Genomic DNA, 19,255 nt, shown 5'->3' on the forward strand with positions numbered 1-19,255 from the left:
TCTGGCTGCTGAGCGTTCTGAGGGTCACAATAGCCCAGAGCTCAGCCTGGAACCCTGAGCGCCTCGCGCCTCCCAACCAGAGGAAGTTCGCCTTTCACGAATATCCAGGGTCTGACGGGGATTTTAGGCAGAAACCTGTTTCCTGTCCAGACATGGACGATACCTAAGGAAGGCAGGGTGCTTTCCTACAGGAGGGGGAGCTGGTGTGCGCACATCAGTGGTATGTTCCCATCCGGCCCCCAGTGGAAGGCGAGCACCTTGTGTGAATCTAATTAAGGATCTGCAGACCAACCCGGCCCCGGGGAGTGTGGCTACAGCAGCGAGGTCTCCAAGCAGAACCGGGGAAAGAGCGTCATTGTCCACGGCTGAGGACATGTCCAGATTAACCCAGGTAAGAAGCTCAGCTGCTGCTTATTTTCTTACCCAGACTAACACGAGGAGACAAAAGGAAGCAAACAAAAGATGCTCAGCTCCGGCTTTCCTAGAGAAGCCATTCTCCATCGTGGACCAAAAGCAGACGGAGGATCAAGCAGGCAAACAGCAAGGGCCTACTGTGCAGCACAGAGGACTGTACTCGGTGGCTTGCAATGACCTCTCAACAGAACGGAAAAGAATCTCAGAAAAGAATGCATATGTGTGCGTGTGTATGTGTGATGTGTGTATAACTGAATCACATTGATGTACACGTATGCTCCCCTGCCCATGGGATCCTCCAGGCAAGAATACTGGAGTGGGTTGCCTTGCCCTCCTCCAGGGGACCTTCCCGATCCAGGGATGGAACCCAAATCTCTTACGTCTTCTGCAGGTTCTTTGCCACAGTGCCATCTGGGGAAGCCCTTTAAAACTAATACAACATTGCAAATTACCTACACTTCAATAAAAATAAAGAAAGAAATAAAATAACAAAAGCAGACATACTAAATAATCTTAAACCACCACGCCTGACAGCACAGCCCCCAAGAAAGACAGAAGTTGCCAAGAACTACTCCCAGAAATTGGGCAAAAATGCAAATAATGAAATCTATTATAGGTAGTCCTGGCCAGGCTCCAACTGAGCCAGGCTCACCATAGTTGGTCTATTCCATGAACTGGCTGGACAATGACACTGCCAAATGGTCAGAAACAGGGAAAGCCAGGGTAAAAACTGGGCTTCCCATGTGGCTTTGAGGGTAAAGCATCTGCCCACAATGCGGGAGACCTGGGTTTGATCCCCGGGTCAGGAAGATCCCCTGGAGGAGGAAATGGCAGCCCACTCCAGTACTCTTGCCTGGAACATTCCACGGATGGAGGAGCCTGGTAGGCTGCAGTCCATGGGATTGAAAAGAGTTGGACACAACTCAGCAACTTCACTTCAACTTCAGGTGGTGAAAGCTAGGAGTGTTTGTGAGTTTTTGTTTGTTTTTTTTTCCCCTAATTTTTTGGTGGCGCTGTGCAGCATGGGGGATCTTTGTTCCCCAAACAGGTGTAGAACCGTGCCTCCTGCATTGAAAGTGCAGCATTTTAACCACTGGACTGCTAGGGGGAGTCCCTGAGTGCCAGCTTTTTATCAAACTTCAAAACCCTTGGCCGGGACTATAAGAAAATCATGATGGTATCATGGTCCCCAGCACAGGAGACACAAAATTCCACTTCTGAATTTTCAACTTGCAAATTTAAAAAATACAACTTTAAAAAGTAAAGAGAAAGATGCACTTTAAATACAAATACTTTTTGAATAGGTATAGAAGTAACCAGAATCCCTGGGATTGGGTGTGAGTCTCATAATTTCATGGGTGCTTTTGGAGAGAGAAAGGAATTGGTGAAGGGGGAGGGTAGAATATTCTGGAAGCCAGAAGTTTCTCTCTTCCAAGCAGATGTGACTGGGTTACTCTAAATCCTCTTTCACATAAATAGGGAAGAACAAACCATGTTTTAAGCCATTCAAAGGCCAAGGAAGGGATCTATTAAAATTGATTTTTTCCAGTTCACATAAATTGACCTATATGTTCTTTTTAAATTTTTATCGAAGTATAGTTGATTTATAATGTGCTAATTTCTGCTGTACAGTGACTCAGTTATACATATACACACATTCTTTTTCATGTTCTTTTCCATTATGGTTTTTCACAGGATGTTGAATATAGTCCCCTCCACTTTATAGGAGGACTTTGTTTCCCTGTCTATATATGACAGCTCACATCTGCTAACCCCAAACTCCAGTTCATTCCTCCCTTACTCCCCTCTCCCTTGGCAACCACAAGCCTGTTCTTTATTTGACCCATATATTCTTTTTAACGTTTTATTTAGTATCCGGGTATAGCTGATTAACAAAGATTATTGTGATGGTTTCAGGTGGACAGCAAAGGGACTCAGCCCTACACACACACGTTATCTGTTCTCCCCCAAAGCTCACCCCATCCAGGCTGCCGCATCACATGCAGCAGAGCTCCGCGGGCCGTGCAGTAGGCCCTTATTGGTTCCCACTGTATCTTTAAGGCAGTGTCTGTTTCTGGCTGTGTTGGGTTTGGTTTCGGCACACAGGCCTCTCTTTTGTTGTGGCCCGCAGGCTCAGTAGTGCTGGCACATGAGCTTCGTGGCCCTGTGGCATATAGGATCTTTGGGTTTGGTTTCGGCACACAGGCCTCTCTTTTGTCGCGGCCCGCAGGCTCACTAGTGCTGGCGCATGAGCTTCGTGGCCCTGTGGCATATAGGATCTTTGGGTTTGGTTGCGGCACACAGGCCTCTCTTTTGTTGTGACCTGCAGGCTCAGTAGTGCTGGCACATGAGCTTCGTGCCCTGTGGCATACAGGATCTTAGTTCCCCGACCAGGGATTGAGCCCACATCCCCTGCACAGCAAGGTAGATTCTTAACCCCTGGTCCCCTCCCGGGGTCCAGCCCCGTAGGATCCAGGGATTCCCTCAGGAGGACGGCATCGGCGATTAAACGATTAAAGGGATAGCGTCAGTGGAGAGAATCAGAGGCCTAATTATAATTGGTTTACTTGGGAAATCAATGTACCCCCACGCTCCAATTACTTTGGCCTGAAGAAAGAGTAGAGACAAAAGGAAAGAAAATGAGACGAGAAAGAACGACACGGGGAGACCAAGCCTGTTGAGCAAGGCCAGTAGCTTTATTTTCAAAGGGAGCTTATATACCCTAAGTTGCGCATAGAGGATAATAGGGGGTGCGAAATCATGAAAAGTCAGCACTCTTTGATCCTTATTGAGACCAGGCTTTCTTTTCTGCCAACTTATCGTATACAAATGGTTTAGGTAATTTACATCATCTTCTGGCCAGAAGGCCTGTTAACATTTTATGCCTCTGATAAAGGTTTGTCAACCATAAGACTTATTTTCTCTAAGAGTAATTATTTTAAAGTTTGGTGCCATCCTCTGAAGGTGTTAGATAAAGTTGCATTCCTATAGGGCAGAGGTGCAGTGGTTTACAACAAAGGAAAGAATTTATTACCTTAAGGGTCTAAAGTTGTTAACACCAAGGCCACTACTTATTTTTTCTACATACCAAGTATATTAATTAATACACTTCCAAGGATACAATACAGAGGATGTGGAAAATTGGCAGCAAGCATTGGCTCAACAATGAAATCTTCTACTAGTTCTATTCTGACAATTTCTGACTCTCCGAGAGGCTCTATACTATTTGAATATCTTAAGCTTCCTGTGCCTCTCAGGGTTGGGAGACTGTAAACAATCATATTTGTAGCTGTAGGAGTCCAGGTAAACCTGTCAGGCAAGTTATATCTAACCCCAAGTTAGAGAGGGGTTTGGATTGAAACACTCCTATTATGCCCAGGAGGCTAATTAGCTAGAGCTCTAAGTTGATTTCCTTCAGAGAAAAGGTGTCGGGGATAACCCCACCCCCGTGACTGTCACAGGAGTTGGTGAAAGTCATGAAGCAGTAAAACAGACAGACTCTGGTTTTGGGGTAGACGCTCAGCCAGGCCCAGAGGGGCACCCCTCGAGTTCTGGCTCGCCTTGCCCACCAGAACTCTCCCACATGACCTTGTCATGGGTGGGGACTCCCATGCTGGCTCCCAGCAGACCCGGAGTGAAGTCCGTCCATTTTAAATATAGTGGTGTGTGCATGTCGATCTCAGACTCCCTAACTATCCCTTCCCCCATCCATCCCCCCACCACACTGCCCCCGACCCCGCAACCATTAGCTGGCTCTCGAAGTCTGCAAGTTGATCCATATATTCTTACTCTTTGCTCTAAATAACAACTGTTGGAATATTTGCAGCAAATTTACTGACCTTGGCTGAAATCAGGAGGCCACGATGATTACCTTTTATTTTTAAATAAACTCTTGGAGGAATAAATGTTTTCTGCCACAGGTACATCTTCTTCAAGGAGCCAGATTCCATCCCTTTGTTCTGATGATGGTGCGGTGGCAAGAACACTGTTGGGGGCGGGGGGTGTGAACAGTCTTCACGGGGCAGGCGCGGTGCCAAGCCCAGCTGTGACCTTCAGTATAGTAGCTGCGTGACCTTCACTGTGGCCAAACCGCTCTCAGCCTGCGGTGCTGATGTTGAGGACACAAACCCCTCCCCTGTGAGCCTTGTTCTGAACCCCTCTTACTTACAATTCTGCTCTGTGGTGACTGGTACATTTACCTCTCAAAACCGAACCTGGGGTCGAGTATTATCTTCTCCCAAGAAAGGATCAGGAAGACTTCCGCTCGGCCTGCCCCTGCTCCTCTGGTCACTGTGATGCCCTGAGTTGCCCTGAAGGGCTGGCAGCCCTCGGCGGGGGGCAGGTGTTATCAGCGCGATTGCTCCCACAGCAGAGCTGCTGCAGGACTGGGCGCTGGTCTTTTGGGTAGGCTGGTCTCCCATTCTTGACTTCCAGGTAACCGGCAATTCCTTTCTTTGTCGTTGTTCCCACAGAGGACTGCTGTGTCTCCCGAGCTCCTCCCGCTCCCCCTCTTCCATGGTGGGTGTGACAAGCTCAGCTGGCTTCCCGAGGGCAAGGTGTTCAGTAATGTCCAGAGAGAGAGGATCATCTCCAGGTTCCTGAAGGAGAGCGTGCTGAAGAGAGTGTTCCGCTCCAAGCAGCTGAGGTGGGAAGGCCCCAGCTCCCAGGAGGAGGGTCCACGCCACACCTCTCCTGCCAGCAGAGTGTAAGTGCTGTGCTAAGTTGCTGAGTGTGTCCGACTGTTTGCGACTCCATGGACTGTAGCCTGCCAGACTCTTCCGTCCATGGGTTTCTCCAGGCAAGAATACTGGCATGGGCTGCCATTTCCTCCTCCAGGGGATCTTCCCGACCCAGGGACTGAACCCGTATCTCTTAGGTCTCCTGCACTGGCAGGCAGGTTCTTCAGTGCCGGTGCCACCCAGAGAGTAAGTTCTGATCCCCAACCCCAAACCAAAATCCAAAGTGAGTGGGGGATATAAAGCTAAGGAAACCCAGCTACGGAGAACAGGCATCTGGAGGATAGGGAGACATATAAAGCAACTCAAGTAGCAGAAATCAAATCTTGCAGAAAAATCGAAATAAAGGTGGAAATATGATTGAGAACTGGATCAACAGAGGCAGGTGTGGAACGTACTGATGTCCGTGCTTATCTTACGTTTGGAAAGATATTCGTGCACGTGTCTATCACACACCTTCCAGGAACAGATTTTAAACAAGATTTCTTACAACAAAACTGGGGCCTCCCAAATAAGGAAGGAAAGTGTTACAGCTTAATTTTTAAAACAAAAACACAACTTCTAACTGAAAGTAACTCCATGAATATTTCTTAGAGCAGAATTATACAAAAACAAGGAAGTTAGGCTATCTAAGGTAAATCTCAGAGAAATGGAGTCCTAAATTGGAGGTAAATATAATTGGCCCTGACTGAAAGACAAACCAGAAGCTGGAAAACGGGGAGGTAGGTGGGGGGTGGGGTAGGGGAAGACGAGTTACCTGGATACACTAAAGGCAAGCTGCCCGTAATTGAGTTGGAGTCTTTCCCACTGTTATAGAGTCTTAGTGGAGAGCAAAAATGCATGTTATTGGGACTTCTCTGGTGGTCCAATGGTTAGGGCGCCAGGCTTCCGCTCCCAGGGGTATGGGTCCAGTCCCTGGTCAGGGACCTAAAATCCTGCATGCCACGCACTGCGGCCAAAGAAATGCATATTAGGAATTAGAAAAGATGGTCCTGACTTTCTGAAAGCAAGTCCATAGTTACACTGCACAAGATCCTTCAGCGGAACACGCCCCGCCCGAGCTTGGCAATACCTGGGAGAATCAAGGGAGCAGGCAGGGAGTGTGTGGAGCCACGGAGGGTGTCAGCAGAGGGAGGCGGATGCAGAGAACTGTTCCCTTCAGAGAACTAGAAGTTAAGCCCTGTTGTTCCTGACCTTGTCCATAAGCCTGGACAACGAGAAGGAATGTATGTCAGAGCGCTCGCCAAGATAGTTGTCAAGGGTCCGTGTCACCTTCCCACAGCAAGAGAACCCGAGGTGGGGAGAAGGCCCCTGGCCCACAGGGTGTGTGGCCTGAGGAGCTCCCCTTCTGCCCACCCAGACTAGCTCCGTCCCGACTGACGAAGAGCTTATCCAGTGCCAAGAGACAGAGGCAACCTGGCCCTGCTTCATGGGTTAATAGGAGGAATGGGTTGGAAGTAAGGCTACCGGCAGAACCGAATCCCGCAGAGGCCTGGGGCTGGTTGAGAAGGCTGGCCCAGGACCTGAGCTGCTCTGGAAAACAGCCACGTCCAACCCGCACCTTGACTCTCAGGGCTGGACTGGGGGCAGACCAGCCTGCAGCCCGGCTCTGCTTGGGCTCCCCGGCTGCTGCCCGGCATCCTCCACATCCACGGCTTGGCCCTTCCGCCCCTCAGGAGGCCTGGCCCCTCGCTTTCCCAGAACACCCTTCGGGGGCTGTGCGGTCACTGCCGTGTTGAACATGTGATGCTAAAAACCTTATCAATTTGGAGGAAGGGAGGCAGGGTTTTGATGCTGATGCAAAGCCTTCAAAAAGTCTCCAGAGACAGGAAGAATCATCAAACAGAGAGAACAGGAGAGTTTTTAAGAATATGTTCCATCAAGGAAAAGAGAGGATCTTAGAGGATGTGCTTATTCCTGGGTGCCATAGCCCAGAAGGACCTGAGGGGATTAGGAACCAGGTCAAGTTCTGAAGCTAAAGGAAAAGCAGAAACAGAAAGCAAGGATGGGGGCTGCATAAGCTACACACGTGACATGCACTCACATGTGAAACACACACGCGTGTCCACATACACACACCATTTCTGTCTTCCAGCCGGAGAACAGAAAACCCTTCCCACTTAGACACACTGGTCAGTGTTAGCTAGGAATATGTGGACGCCCACATGTACCCAAGTCACTATTTTTCAAGAAATTATAAGTTGGGAAATGTAATATTTAAGGCCAGGTTACTCATTTATAAAACAAGAATCTCTAGAAGTACCGCCCTCACTGGGCTGTTGAGTATTACGCTGGTTAATCTCTATGAAATGTTTGGCAGGATGCCCGAACACAGTAACCACACCATACAGAAAAACGTCATTTGGGGGATAATTTAACCCAAACACGTACGGACTGTCTGTTATGCCAGGCACTCTGCCAGTCAGAGAAAGGCCAGGTCTCATCTTCAAGGTGTTTAAAAGGTAGTGAGTGAGAAATTTAAATGAATAACTCTGATGCAACAGGTGAGCAACGAATTAAAAGCAAATCCTACTACAAACCCAAATGGGGTCTCGAAGGAGGGAGCGGGCTGGCGGGGCGGGGCAGAGTCGCGGGCGGGGTGGGACGCAGGGCCAGGGTCCTGGGTTGGGGGCGCGGTCACGCTGCGGATCTGCGGTCAGGGGGCGGGGCCGGGCTGAAGGTCAAGGATGGAGCCTGGACCAGCTGCAGGGTCCGGCGGGAGGCCGGGGCGGGGCCGGGGTCAAGGTCGGGGGCAGGGGTCAGGGGGCGCGGTCCGGCGCGAAGGTGAGGTCGGAGCGGGGCCGGGGTCAGGGTCAAGGTCAGGGGCGGGGCCGCGGTCAAGGTCGGGGCGGAGGTCGGCGGGCAACGGGGCGCTGCGCTCTGTCCTCCCTGCAGGCCCGCCGAGCCGGAGGCCGGGCGCGCGGAGCGGCTGGGGCGCCCGGGCGGCAGCGCGCGCGGAGACGCGGCCGGGGACGAGCCGGGGACCAGCGGCGCCGAGCGGTAAGAGGCGGCTGGGCCAGCCGGACGCCCCCTCTTCTCTCCCCTCCCGCCCCCGTTAGGAGGCCGGGCCCCCCCGTCCCGGCGCGCCTCCCCCGGTCCGCCCCGTCGCCCCCGCCTGGCGGCTCCCCGGGCGCCGAGCGTCCCCGAGCGGCGTCCCTCCCGGAGCCGCCCGGCGAGCGCCCTGCTCTCCGCGGTAGCTGCCGTCTGTCTGCGTTTTTGCAGCGGGTCCGAACTCGCGCCTTAATCTGCTTCGGCAAAGTCGTGACGCTTGCTGCGCCCGCAGGCTCTGCCTCGAGCGGCGGTGGCCCGGGACCAGGGTCGTTTGGGGTGGCAAACAGGCCTTTCGGCGGATCTGAGGCCCTTGGCGGGGTGGGGCGCGGGGGATCTGCCCTGCCGGTGCGGAAGGTGGATCCTGCTTTCCAGCGGGGCCCCTGGCTTAAATGCTGAAAAGCAGACTGCACGACCCTGTGTCTTAATTCCAGACGATTCACCAGATGTCTAGTTTGTGTTTTAACCTTCCGATCTGATAGTGGCTCCCTTCTCGCTTCAGACCTTCGCGCCCGTCTTCTGTCACTTAGGTCTTCCCGTTTTCTCTTTTCTGTGGCCCCCCTCCCTTTGGCTGGCTGGCCTGGGTTCCCAGTTAACCCCCCTCTTGTGAGCCGGCCTGCCCTCAGGCCAGCTTCTCCTCTTCTAAAGCGTTTTCTTAACCTCTGGACGCTCTCTCTGCCTCAACCGCGGGCCTCACCCTCCGTGTGCTGTCCCACACCTGTGCAGGATTCCCAGGAAACCGAGGAGCAAGATGGGCAGAAAAACCGGTGAGAGCCGTGGCCCCGGCCCGGCCGCGGCCGTCCCCTGGGAGGTAGGTGCAGCGGACCGGGCGGGGGCGCAGCATCCCCTCCCCACCCACCCGCTGCGGTCAGCGCCTCTGCAAGGTGCCCCCGCGGGCCCTGCTGGTCTCTGGGAGCAGTTTGCACTCCGCCTCTCGGTGCATTTGCAAGACCAGACGGAACAAGTTCTCTTTAAAAAGTTTTTAAATTTTATATTGGAGTTTAGGTGGTCGGCAATGTTGTCTTAGTTTGAGGTGCACAGCTCAGGGAGGTTCTGCTGCTGCTGCTAAGTCGCTTCAGTCGTGTCCGACTCTGTGCGACCCCATAGACGGCAGCCCACCAGGCTCCCCGTCCCTGGGATTCTCCAGGCAAGAACACTGGAGTGGGTTGCCATTTCCTCCTCCAGTGCATGAAAGTGAAAAGTCAAAGTGAAGTAGCTCAGTCGTGTCCGACTCTTCGGGATTCCATGGACTGCAGCCTACCAGGCTCCTCCGTCCATGGGATTTTCCAGGCAAGAGTACTGGAGTGGGGTGCCAGTGCCTTCTCCTAGGGAGGTTCAGTCATACAGATATCCACGCTTTTTTCAACTTCTTTTCCCGTTTATCTTATTACAGAGTACTGAGTAGACTGTCCTGAACATTTTTATGTCCTTTAACAAAGGACAAATTAACCAGCTTCTCTGCAAATCTCCAAACATTTCTGATTGCAATGGGATTTCATGAAACATGATTCATCGACCCTTGATTCATCGACCGTGCTCACCTGTTTAATATCCTTACACGTTTTCTGTGAAAAACATTGGCAAGGCAGGTGGATATCAAGTAGGAGGGCCCAGTTCCCCCCTGTAGGGAGTTTACAATGTGGCAGATGTCGTGGGCGATGGCCCACGTGGCGTGGGCGACGGCCTTCCTTACCTGGTGACTTCGCTTCCTCATGCTGTGATCTCAGTGGGTGGCTTCACTTCCTCTCGTGTTGTGATCTCGGCGGCGCAGTTTTCATCCGATGCCCTTTATCTTGTTACTGTAGGGCTGTTCCTCTCACGGGTTGTTTTGCACCTTAGGGAACCAGGATTACAGAGCAGAGAGAAGCCTGAGAATCTGTCAGGAGGCTCTAAAAATACAAGTGTCTGGCCTCATCCTGCTTAATCAGCATCTGTGTTTTTCAACTTTTTTGTTTTTTTTTAATTGCATGTATTTACAGTTGTTTTTTTTTTTTCCCCGGCCGTGCTGGGTCTTCCTTGCCGGACGCGGGCTTGCTCTGGCTGCGGGGCTTGCTCTGGTTGCGGTGTGCGGGCGTCTCACCGTGGTGGCTTCTCTGCTTGCGGAGCCCCGGGCCTAGCTGTGGGAGTTGCAGCTTGTGGGCTCTACGGCTCGGGCTCAGCTGCGACGCTCTGGCTTAGTTGCTCCGCAGCCTGTGGAACTTTCCCCAGCTGAGGACCAAACTGGTGCCCCCTGCCTTGGCAGGCAGATTCTTAACCACTAGACCACCAGGGAAGCCCTCAACTGTTATTTTTAAAGAGCACCCCTGGAGATTCTCATGAGGAGACTAGATCCAAAGCACGTTCTCTCAAAGAACAAAGAATTTTATTAACTTTTTTTTGTAAACAAAAGCCTCTAGGAAAAGATAAACCAAGGCCCACATTCCAAAGGCCAGCTCTCCTTCCTGCCAGGAGGTAACTTCCTTGTGGATCAGTTAAATTCTCATCCTGTATTTAATCCTGTATTTAAGCTGGTGTGTCCCTCTTTCTCCTTAGTGCAGTGATGATGACCTAATACTACCTAACATTTCATTGGTGTGAATGTTGTTTAAAGATTAGTTTATAAAGGGTTTTCTCATTTGAGGTAACAAAGCTGCTGAGTTCATCCCTCAAATATTACTTTTAAAATTTTTATTTATTTACTTGGTTTGGCTGTCCTCGGTCTCTGCCGCTGCCTGCAGGCTTTGTCTAGCTGGGGCGAGTGGCGCTGCTCTCCTCGCAGGGCTGTGGCCCCCTGTCGCAGAGCCGGGCTCTGGACGCGCAGCTGCAGTGGTTCCAGTTTACAGGCTCCGGAGCACAGGTTCAGCAATTGAGCTGCGTGGGCTTAGCTGCTCCATGTGGGATCGTCCAGTATCAGGGATTGAACCCATGTCTCCTGCATTAGCGGGCAGATTCTTCACCACTGAGCCATCAGGGAAGCCCTCAAATATCAGTTTTTTTAAAAGTAAACTGTCCACCTCTTCACTTTCTCTTTTCTAGGATGAATTACTGCAACCCTCCCCTGCACACACCCATGCTTTCCCCGCAGCGCTCAGCAGTGTCTGGAACGTGGGTCCTCAGGAGATATTGTACCTTTCCTTATTCGTGTCTTGCCTTAAAAAAAAAAAAAAAATTTCCTGCATGTTTTTCAACATCTGGAGTCTGGAATGAGATGTGGGCTAGTCAGTGTTGAGTATGTGAGGGTCAGAGAATTTTGTTCTGTTGATGGAAAGACTTTCATAGACTCTCAGATCCGGTACTCAGATACATAAAATCTAGTGGATGAGCCCTCGTGTGCCCAGGACACACTGAACTGGACACTTTATCATATTTTTTAAATCAGTTTCGAAATGAAGCCATCAATTCTTGTAAAAGCCTTTCCATTTCCTGAGGTCTTATCCAGCTGATAACAGTTTAAGGTGAACGTTTCCTGCTCCTCAGAAATGCTGAGTGTCCGTATGGGGTGGAGATGGGGGGTCATAGAACTTGGTGCCTTTTGTCATATTTTACCCAAAGGACCTATGAAATCATGTACTTGGGCTTGTAACATTTTCTTACATTAAGTTTATCCTGAAATAAATATTGTTTTAGAACTTGTCTCACTGGAATTTGGATGCAGAAGTGCCTGCTCCTGAAAATAAAAGCCCCCCACCTGGGAGGGACAGCGCCACAGGTGGTAAGAGACCCCTGATGTGTCCGCTTATATTTATAAATGTACAGAAACTTACACCCCGATCTGTAACAGGAACAACCACTCATGTTAAAGGGGGCTTGTTTTGAGTATCACCGGTTTTATGTAACTATTAATTGTCATTTTTTTTCTGTACACATTCTTTCAGGCAAAATTAACAAGGTAAGGATAAATATTTGGTTTTAAATAATTCACAGCACATTAACATGACACTGTATGTTCCTTAAAGAAAGTTTCTTTCCTCTAAGTTAAACTTTAAATTTTATTTCTATGGAGTTCTTCAAATAAGTCAAGTCAGTGCTTTTGCTTACTGTTTTACAAAGCTCCAAATAGGTCATTAAGTGAATACCTTATTATATTGCTTTTTTCAATATAACAATATTATACATGGAAATTAACGTTGTAATAAATATAATATGTTCTGCTGCTGCTGCTGCTAAGTCACTTCAGTCATGTCTGACTCTGTGTGACCCCAGAGATGGCAGCCCACCAGGCTGCCCCGTCCCTGGGATTCTCCAGGCAAGAACACTGGAGTGGGTTGCCATTTCCTTCTCCAGTGCATGAAAGTGGAAAGTGAAAGTGAAGTCACTCAGTCGTGTCTGACTCTTAGCGACCCCATGGACTGCAGCCTACCAGGCTCCTCCTCCCATGGGATTTTCCAGGCAAGAGTACTGGAGTGGGGTGCCTGCCAAAAGGGAGGTGGTCTCGCTCTTGAGATGCATTAAGTCAGTTGAAACGGTTGTATTTTGAAGTCGTGAAAGAGTTAGTCTTTCATTTGCTTTTATTGATCAAAATGTAAAACAGTTAACTGTTAATAAACTAAAGTGAAAGTGAAGTTGCTCAGTCTTGTCCGACTTTTTGCGACCCCATGGACTGTAGCCTACCAGGCTCCTCTGTCCATGGGATTTTCCAGGCAATAGTACTGGAGTGGATTGCCATTTCCTTCTCCAGGGGATCTTCCCATCCCAGGGATCGAACCTGGGCCTCCCACATTGTAGACAGATGCTTTACCGTCTGAGTCACCAGGGAGGTCTAAAGATACAGGTCTTCTCAGCTGGTTCCACTGGGGATCGGACCCAGGACCTTCTGCATGTAAAGCGGATGTGCTAATCACTACACTGTAGAACCATGAGCTGTTAATGAAGACAATTTTAATGACAGTCAAGTCTTACTAGTTAACATTGTTTAGTTGATTTTTATAAATTGATTATACTATTCCTACTGAGGTCAGTACAGACCAAAATGTATATGAGGGCGAACTGTCAGATTCTAGCATATATTGCTTGGTTAGAACAAGAACTGTACATTCTTAGAACGAGAGTCGGGAGTAGAGATGCTGGGTGTTTAAATGTCTTCTGCCCCTTTATAGAACCACCTGGAAATTCCAGCGGAGCAGCTGCTGCTGGAGCTCACTTTCTCAGAGTTCGTGCCCCAGAGAACACAGGTGGGGTTCTATCCATCACACTCTGAAAATATTTTATTATTTTTAAAAAGGCATGCCATTACTAAAACGTCCGTGGTTTTTCTCTTCTTAGAATAGTAAACAAGGGCTCTTCCAGCTGTGGAGTTACCCTCTGAGCGAAGCAAGCACCACAGAGCTCAGGTGAGCAAGTGTGACTGTCAACCCCTAACTCGGTGAGATAAAGATAGCTACGGATGAATTAGCTCCTCAGTTGAAGTAGGAGGCCAAAAAACAACCAGAAGCAAAAAGGACTGTGTGCAAATCCTGGGGAAGCCCTGAGAAAGGGAGTGGCCGAGCGTGTGGGGAAGCCGTGACGAGGCCTCGCCGCGGAGGGGCTGGACGTCTCGTCCAAAGGAAAAGGAGCCCCGACGGGAAAGGAGTAATTCACGTGCCAGCGACGGTTTGCATCTCGTCCCTGTGTTCGCTCTGAAGCCGCACGACAGTCCCGTTGGGAGGTCTGCTGGCATCGTGTCTGTTTCATAGGTGAGGACAGGGGGCAGGAGACCAGCAGTGGAAGGCTGAGCCGGATGTGAGAGCTCGGCTCGCGCTCGCAGACCCCGTTCCTCGCTTCAGACCCTCTCTGGGGTCCGAATTCTTCCTTTTTGGTTCTTCGGTGTGCGTGAGACCCAGCTGGAAGGCGCCTCCACATCGCAGGTCAAAGTGCCGGGGACGCTTCCGTGGACGCAGCGCCGCCGTTGGTCACTGTCCGTCCTGCGTCGTCTGCGGAGGTTGCTGAGCTGGGCTGCTCTCTGCTCCCCGTTCTGACCGTCGGGCGTTTCCCCAGCAGCCGCCGTGCCCCCCGCGGAGGTTCTCTGTGCGCTCGGGGCGCGGCCCTCCTCGTGCTGAAGCTGAGGGCAGATCGGAGGCGTGAAGGCGGTTGTACTGATTCGTGTCCGGGCGGATGGTGCTGATGGGGGGTGGGGGAAGGCTGCTTTTACGGGCAGGAGCTCGCAGGATGAGGTCAGGTGAAGCAGGAGGACGCGGATGGAGTCAGGAGAGGGCAGTGGCTGGGGCCACGGGCGCGGACCCTCCGCCCCGGCTTAACCCCAGCTCCTCTGCTTCCGGGATGTGTGACCTCAGCCTGCCTGGCCCTGGGATCCCTGATCCGTCCAAGGGAGAAAATGAAACCGCCGATCTCGTGGGCTGTTGGGAGGACTACAGAGTTGATGGGTGTTCACGGCGGGTGCTGGCGAGGCCTGGCGATGGTGCAGAGTTGGAAGCTTGGGGGCAGGGAAACATTATGCTAATGAGATGTTTCTCCTCAGTGTCAACAAAGAGAGTAAAAGCCATGACAGCTTACGTGTTTGGTTTGCAGAGTGCGTTGGTGTAATTGTCTCACCTCTCAGACCACCTCCAGGGTGGATAATTTCCACTTTGTTCGCTGGTGGCAAACGGGTCCAGCCACAGTCTTCCATATTGAGATTCCATGCTCTCTCTCTTTTTTTTTTTTTTGCTACATGGATTATGCTATCAGGTATAGATTTAAGGTGATTTTCCTGTGATTTTTCAGAGGCAAGTCATTAAACGTAATGCTTAGCTAAATGAATAGATTTTTACCATTTTCTGTATTTTTGTAAACCCCTCAAGACTACCTTGTTGACTTTAGTGTAAGTTGGCTTTAAAAGAAGCAAGAAGATACTGGAACTGTATATATGTCAATTAATGCATCAAATCTTTCCATGGCAGTATTTCTAGTAAGTGTATAAAACATACTAACTGTGAATTCAGTATTCTATGGCCTGGCTTTTTTGCAGTTTTCATTTGAATATAATACCTAGAAGTATTACCCCTAAAATGAAAGTGTACCATCAGATGGAAATTGCTGTAGACTGTATCTGGGATAATTTTTGTTTATAGCTAGACATTGTTTTGCTTCCTTTTTTGGTTAGACTAATTTTTAAAAACCACAGTGGCCCAAGTAGAAGCCTTTCTTAAGTAACCTGACTACACTCTTTGAGTTTCCTTTTGTCTAATTCTGGGTCAATAAACGTTTCAGTGTAATTTCAGTTTGAGGTGGAGAGCCTCCTTCTCAGACATTGTAGTTACACATGTGGTATATTCATAGGCGAGTGGCTATGATCAGCCACACGTAGCCTCGTGGTCATTCGGAGTCAGTCAGCCATTTCTAGGTAGAATGGTCTAGTCACCTATGCATGTACAAAGGACTGCCCAGTTATTATTTTAATCTATACTTTTAAAAACATAGATAGTTGTATATAGTTAGAGCGTATTTGAAAATTAACATGTTCTGTTACAGATAGATATACATGCCATTGGGGGCTAAACATTAGTCTTTGATAAAGCTTTCTTATTATTTTAATAGCGTTTTAATTCTAGGCAACCAACCATTCATTATATAAATCATTTTTTAAGGGATTTCAAAATATCTCCACTGGAAACTGGCTGTAAGGTGACCAATAATCCCATGAGGCTCTTCGGTGTGAACCCAGTGACAGGTGCGTCAGTGGACACGCAAGTTGGCTCCCACCCTGCACTGCAGGCACCACCAAGTCTCTGCCGTCCATATGCTGATGGAGACTCTTTCAAGGACAGGAGTGAGCCTCATATTAATTTATGCTCAACTCTAGAAAACAACAGTGGAGAACTTTTAACTGCTCCAAACTGGAATCTGAAGTATGGAAATAGCAGTGTGGAGGAAAATTTAACAGATGAAAGCGATTTATCAGAAAATGAAAAAGCAAACGATACTTTACTCAGCTATTTTAAAAAGATGGACCTGCACTTAAAGCCAGAAACAGTAGAAAATGTTGAAGAACCTTTCACAGAGGAACTGAATGAAGTATTTCCATATCCTGATTTTCTTCCCCCTCCTTTCAGTACTTTGGACTTGCACAAATTAGCCCTCTCAAAATCTGACAGTTGGAAAATGACAGTGGAGACGCCAGACAGCTCGCTGGAGCCACTGATGGCTCGTTTGCTGGACATGGAGAGACTTCAGCACCTGACCATTCAGAGAGAAAGGCCCAGACTCCAGACCTCCTTCTGTGCCCCAGTCGCCACCGAACGACCCCCTTCCTCCAAAGCTGTCTCCAAAATGAGACAGCCCAAACCTCCTGACCCTGTGGGGCTTCAAATGGCTTGTGTAGAGAAAAGTCATGAGAAAATTAAAAACAGTTCTGGTTCTTACAAGCCTGAACACGGTGCTCCCAAGTGGAACTGGAACTGTGCTGGCAAATACAAGTGGAGTTCCAGACCAGCTCTGAAAACCCCAGCCACCCCAAAACAGGTCACTGTAGTTCACGATGACTTTAAGAATCCCAAAATCTCCATTTTAAACCCATGCCAAGAACTCACAATCAAGCCCACTCCTGTCCAGATGACTCAGCTGCTAGTTAAAACGATCTCAGCCAGATGTCCGCCACCAAAGTCTCCTACCCCAATTTCACCCATACCTCTGTCTCTTCCTGACAGTCACAGGGAAGAGACTCAGGCACCAAGGACCAGAAAGAAACTTTACCGAAAAGACGTGGTGCTGAGCAGACCGTTCTGTATTCAGAAGCTGAACTGTTGTTTATCACCTTCAGTGATAGCTAAGGACAAGCGCTCACCCACTGACCAAAAATAACGTGACTCTTCTTTCCTGCATCTCAGCATGAGCAAATCTATTCCAAGAAGCCCAGCTGAAATATGGTTCCTCATTCCGAGATACAGGTATTACAGGCACACACACACACTCACTCACTCATTCACTCTCTCATGTGCGTGTACACACACGTGCACACTTGCGCTCGTGTGTACACACACACACACGTACGTGCACACACACGCTTATGTGCATGTACACACACACACGCGCGCGCGCGCACAGAATCCCCGAGTGTGCTGTGGAGTGGGGCTTGTGAGAGCCCCAGCTGAGATGGCTACACAGTAAACCAAGGGCTTCCCTGCTGACGCACTTGAGTCTCTTACATGTTCTAAGGAATGTCTCTCAGAAAACCATTCTACTCAAGGTGGTTCTTTATGATTATTTTCCAGTGTAATTCCATCATCAATAAATGGTATAACAGACTTACCACTGGTACGAGTATTTTTTTATTCTATCAGTCATAAAATAGTTTTTTGTTATAGTTGATTTAGTGCTGTTTCAGGTGTACAGCAGAATGATCTAGTTTTATATATATATACTTTCAGATTTTATTGTAGACTACTACAAAGTATTGAATGCAGCTTCCCTGTGCTATACAGTAGGTCCTTGTTGGTCATGTTTTACATATAGCAGTGTTATCTATTAATTCCAAACTCCACATACATCCCTCCGTCTTTCCCACTGGTAACCGTGTTTGTTTTCTATCTGTAGGTCTGTCTGTTTTGTGAAGAAGTTCATGTGCATTTTTTTAGATTCCACCATATAAGGGACATCATATGCTATCTGTCCTTCTTGGTGATTTTTTTCCCCCTCACTGGTACCCTTTACCCTTCTCATCTCCACAAATCTCCTCTGTCTGTCACTTTGACCTAATCTTTGGGCATTGGCTTTGCCTTTAAAAGCTAAGGAAGTTGCTATTTTATTAAATTAACATACAAGACCCTCTGGGTCCTTCCTTGAAGCCTCAGTAACTTACCCTTCCCCAGGCCCTTGGTCACAGGCGTGACAGCAAGGTCAGTTCTCTCTGAGGCCCAGCTACAGATACAGGCTTGAAACAACCCTCTTCCCTCAGACTGGATAGCTTTAGGATGTTCAAGGGGAACGGGGAAAGGTCACTCATCACAGAATAGCCCAAATGTCTCATTCATTGAATTGTCCCCAAGACTCCCTATTGCTGGAGTCTTAACCCTGGGTTAGTTGAAACTCAAACAGCTGAAACTCATCAACTGGCGAACAAGGCAAAAAACTGTAATTAGCCAGGTGGTGCAAGAGGTAAAGAACCTGCCTGCCAACGCAGGAGACTAAGAAACACGGGTTTGATCCATGTTTGATCCAAGGGTGGGGCAGATCCCTTGGAGAAGGAAATGGCAACCCACTCCAGTCAATATTCTCGCCTGGAGAGTTCCAAGGACACAGGAGCCTGGCGGGCTACGGTCTGTAGGGTCGCAGAGTCTGACCCGACTGAAGCGACTTTGCACACATGCGTAACCGACATCCTTTTCTGCACTGGAGAATCAGGCAAAGACGACGGTCCTGGTTTCTCTTGGAGCCTTAGGAAACAGTCTTTGGGAGGGGCCCAGGGCTCCACTCTGAACACAGTATCCCAGGTGAGTTTGATGCAGGTGGCTCTTGGAACACGCCCGGAAAACGCTATACAGAGTGGGGAGCCTGAAGCAGCCAGCCTGGACCGGAGTCTGGGTGTTCCAAGGGGCAGTGGGCTTTGGTTTTAGTGGGTGGCTGGTGAATTTAACACTTCAAGCACCACCTGAGGAAAAACAGAAAAGCCTTCTTCCTACCCCCATCCCCCTCCCACAGAGGCAGTCTCTATTAAGTTTTTGCGTATCATCTCCCCAGTAAGGTGGCAAGTTGGAGTGGAGATTAAAGGGTGACTCCAATCAATGCTGAAGAGGCAGTTGTCGCTTGTTTCCTCCATGGTATCACTAGGAAAAGAACACGATTCAAATCGTACTTAAGAGGCAGGGGCCAGGGTATGCTTAGTTTTTAGGTTAATTTCAAAGAAAGTTGTGGAACCTTACAGCAGCAATAAAAAAAAATAAATTGTTCAGGATCCCTTATAATAGACACTTGAATCCCACACAATTAGGCTCATTAGCCAAATGGTGTAACAGCCTCTCCACAGATTTTCACAGAAATGGGATTGTGCTTTAACTCAATCCTGACCCATTTCCCCACCAGCGCGTCCTTGTTTCCTACAGTTCTGAGTCCTGAACCTACACACCAACCCGCTATCCATCCCACTTCTACCTTCACCTGTCGGCACC

General features: G+C 49.2%; 1 protein-coding gene across 1 annotated transcript; it reads left to right on the top strand.

Annotated features, from left to right (window-relative positions):
* The first annotated feature begins 8,260 nt into the window (after nucleotides 1-8,260).
* FAM217A (family with sequence similarity 217 member A) lies at nucleotides 8,261-17,390 on the top strand. Its single transcript, XM_070778472.1, has 6 exons — nucleotides 8,261-9,009; nucleotides 11,805-11,889; nucleotides 12,053-12,066; nucleotides 13,274-13,348; nucleotides 13,440-13,507; nucleotides 15,740-17,390. Exons 1-6 carry the CDS (start codon nucleotides 8,950-8,952, stop codon nucleotides 16,950-16,952), a joined length of 1,515 nt encoding a protein of 504 aa, XP_070634573.1. The 5' UTR covers nucleotides 8,261-8,949; the 3' UTR covers nucleotides 16,953-17,390.
* Nucleotides 17,391-19,255: the final 1,865 nt, after the last annotated feature.

The sequence above is a fragment of the Bos indicus genome, chromosome 23 (genome assembly GCF_029378745.1).
Source record: "Bos indicus isolate NIAB-ARS_2022 breed Sahiwal x Tharparkar chromosome 23, NIAB-ARS_B.indTharparkar_mat_pri_1.0, whole genome shotgun sequence".
NCBI lineage: Eukaryota > Metazoa > Chordata > Mammalia > Artiodactyla > Bovidae > Bos > Bos indicus.

What these genes read in the sequence shown, in the direction of transcription:
- FAM217A (XM_070778472.1), top strand. Translation starts at nt 8,950, where the DNA reads ATGGGCAGAAAAACCGGTGAGAGCCGTGGCCCCGGCCCGGCCGCGGCC. An exon ending in CCGCGGCCGTCCCCTGGGAG is followed by an intron (nt 9,010 to 11,804) that starts GTAGGTGCAGCG and finishes ATATTGTTTTAG; the next exon opens with AACTTGTCTCACTGGAATTT. An exon ending in TCGTGCCCCAGAGAACACAG is followed by an intron (nt 13,349 to 13,439) that starts GTGGGGTTCTAT and finishes TTCTCTTCTTAG; the next exon opens with AATAGTAAACAAGGGCTCTT.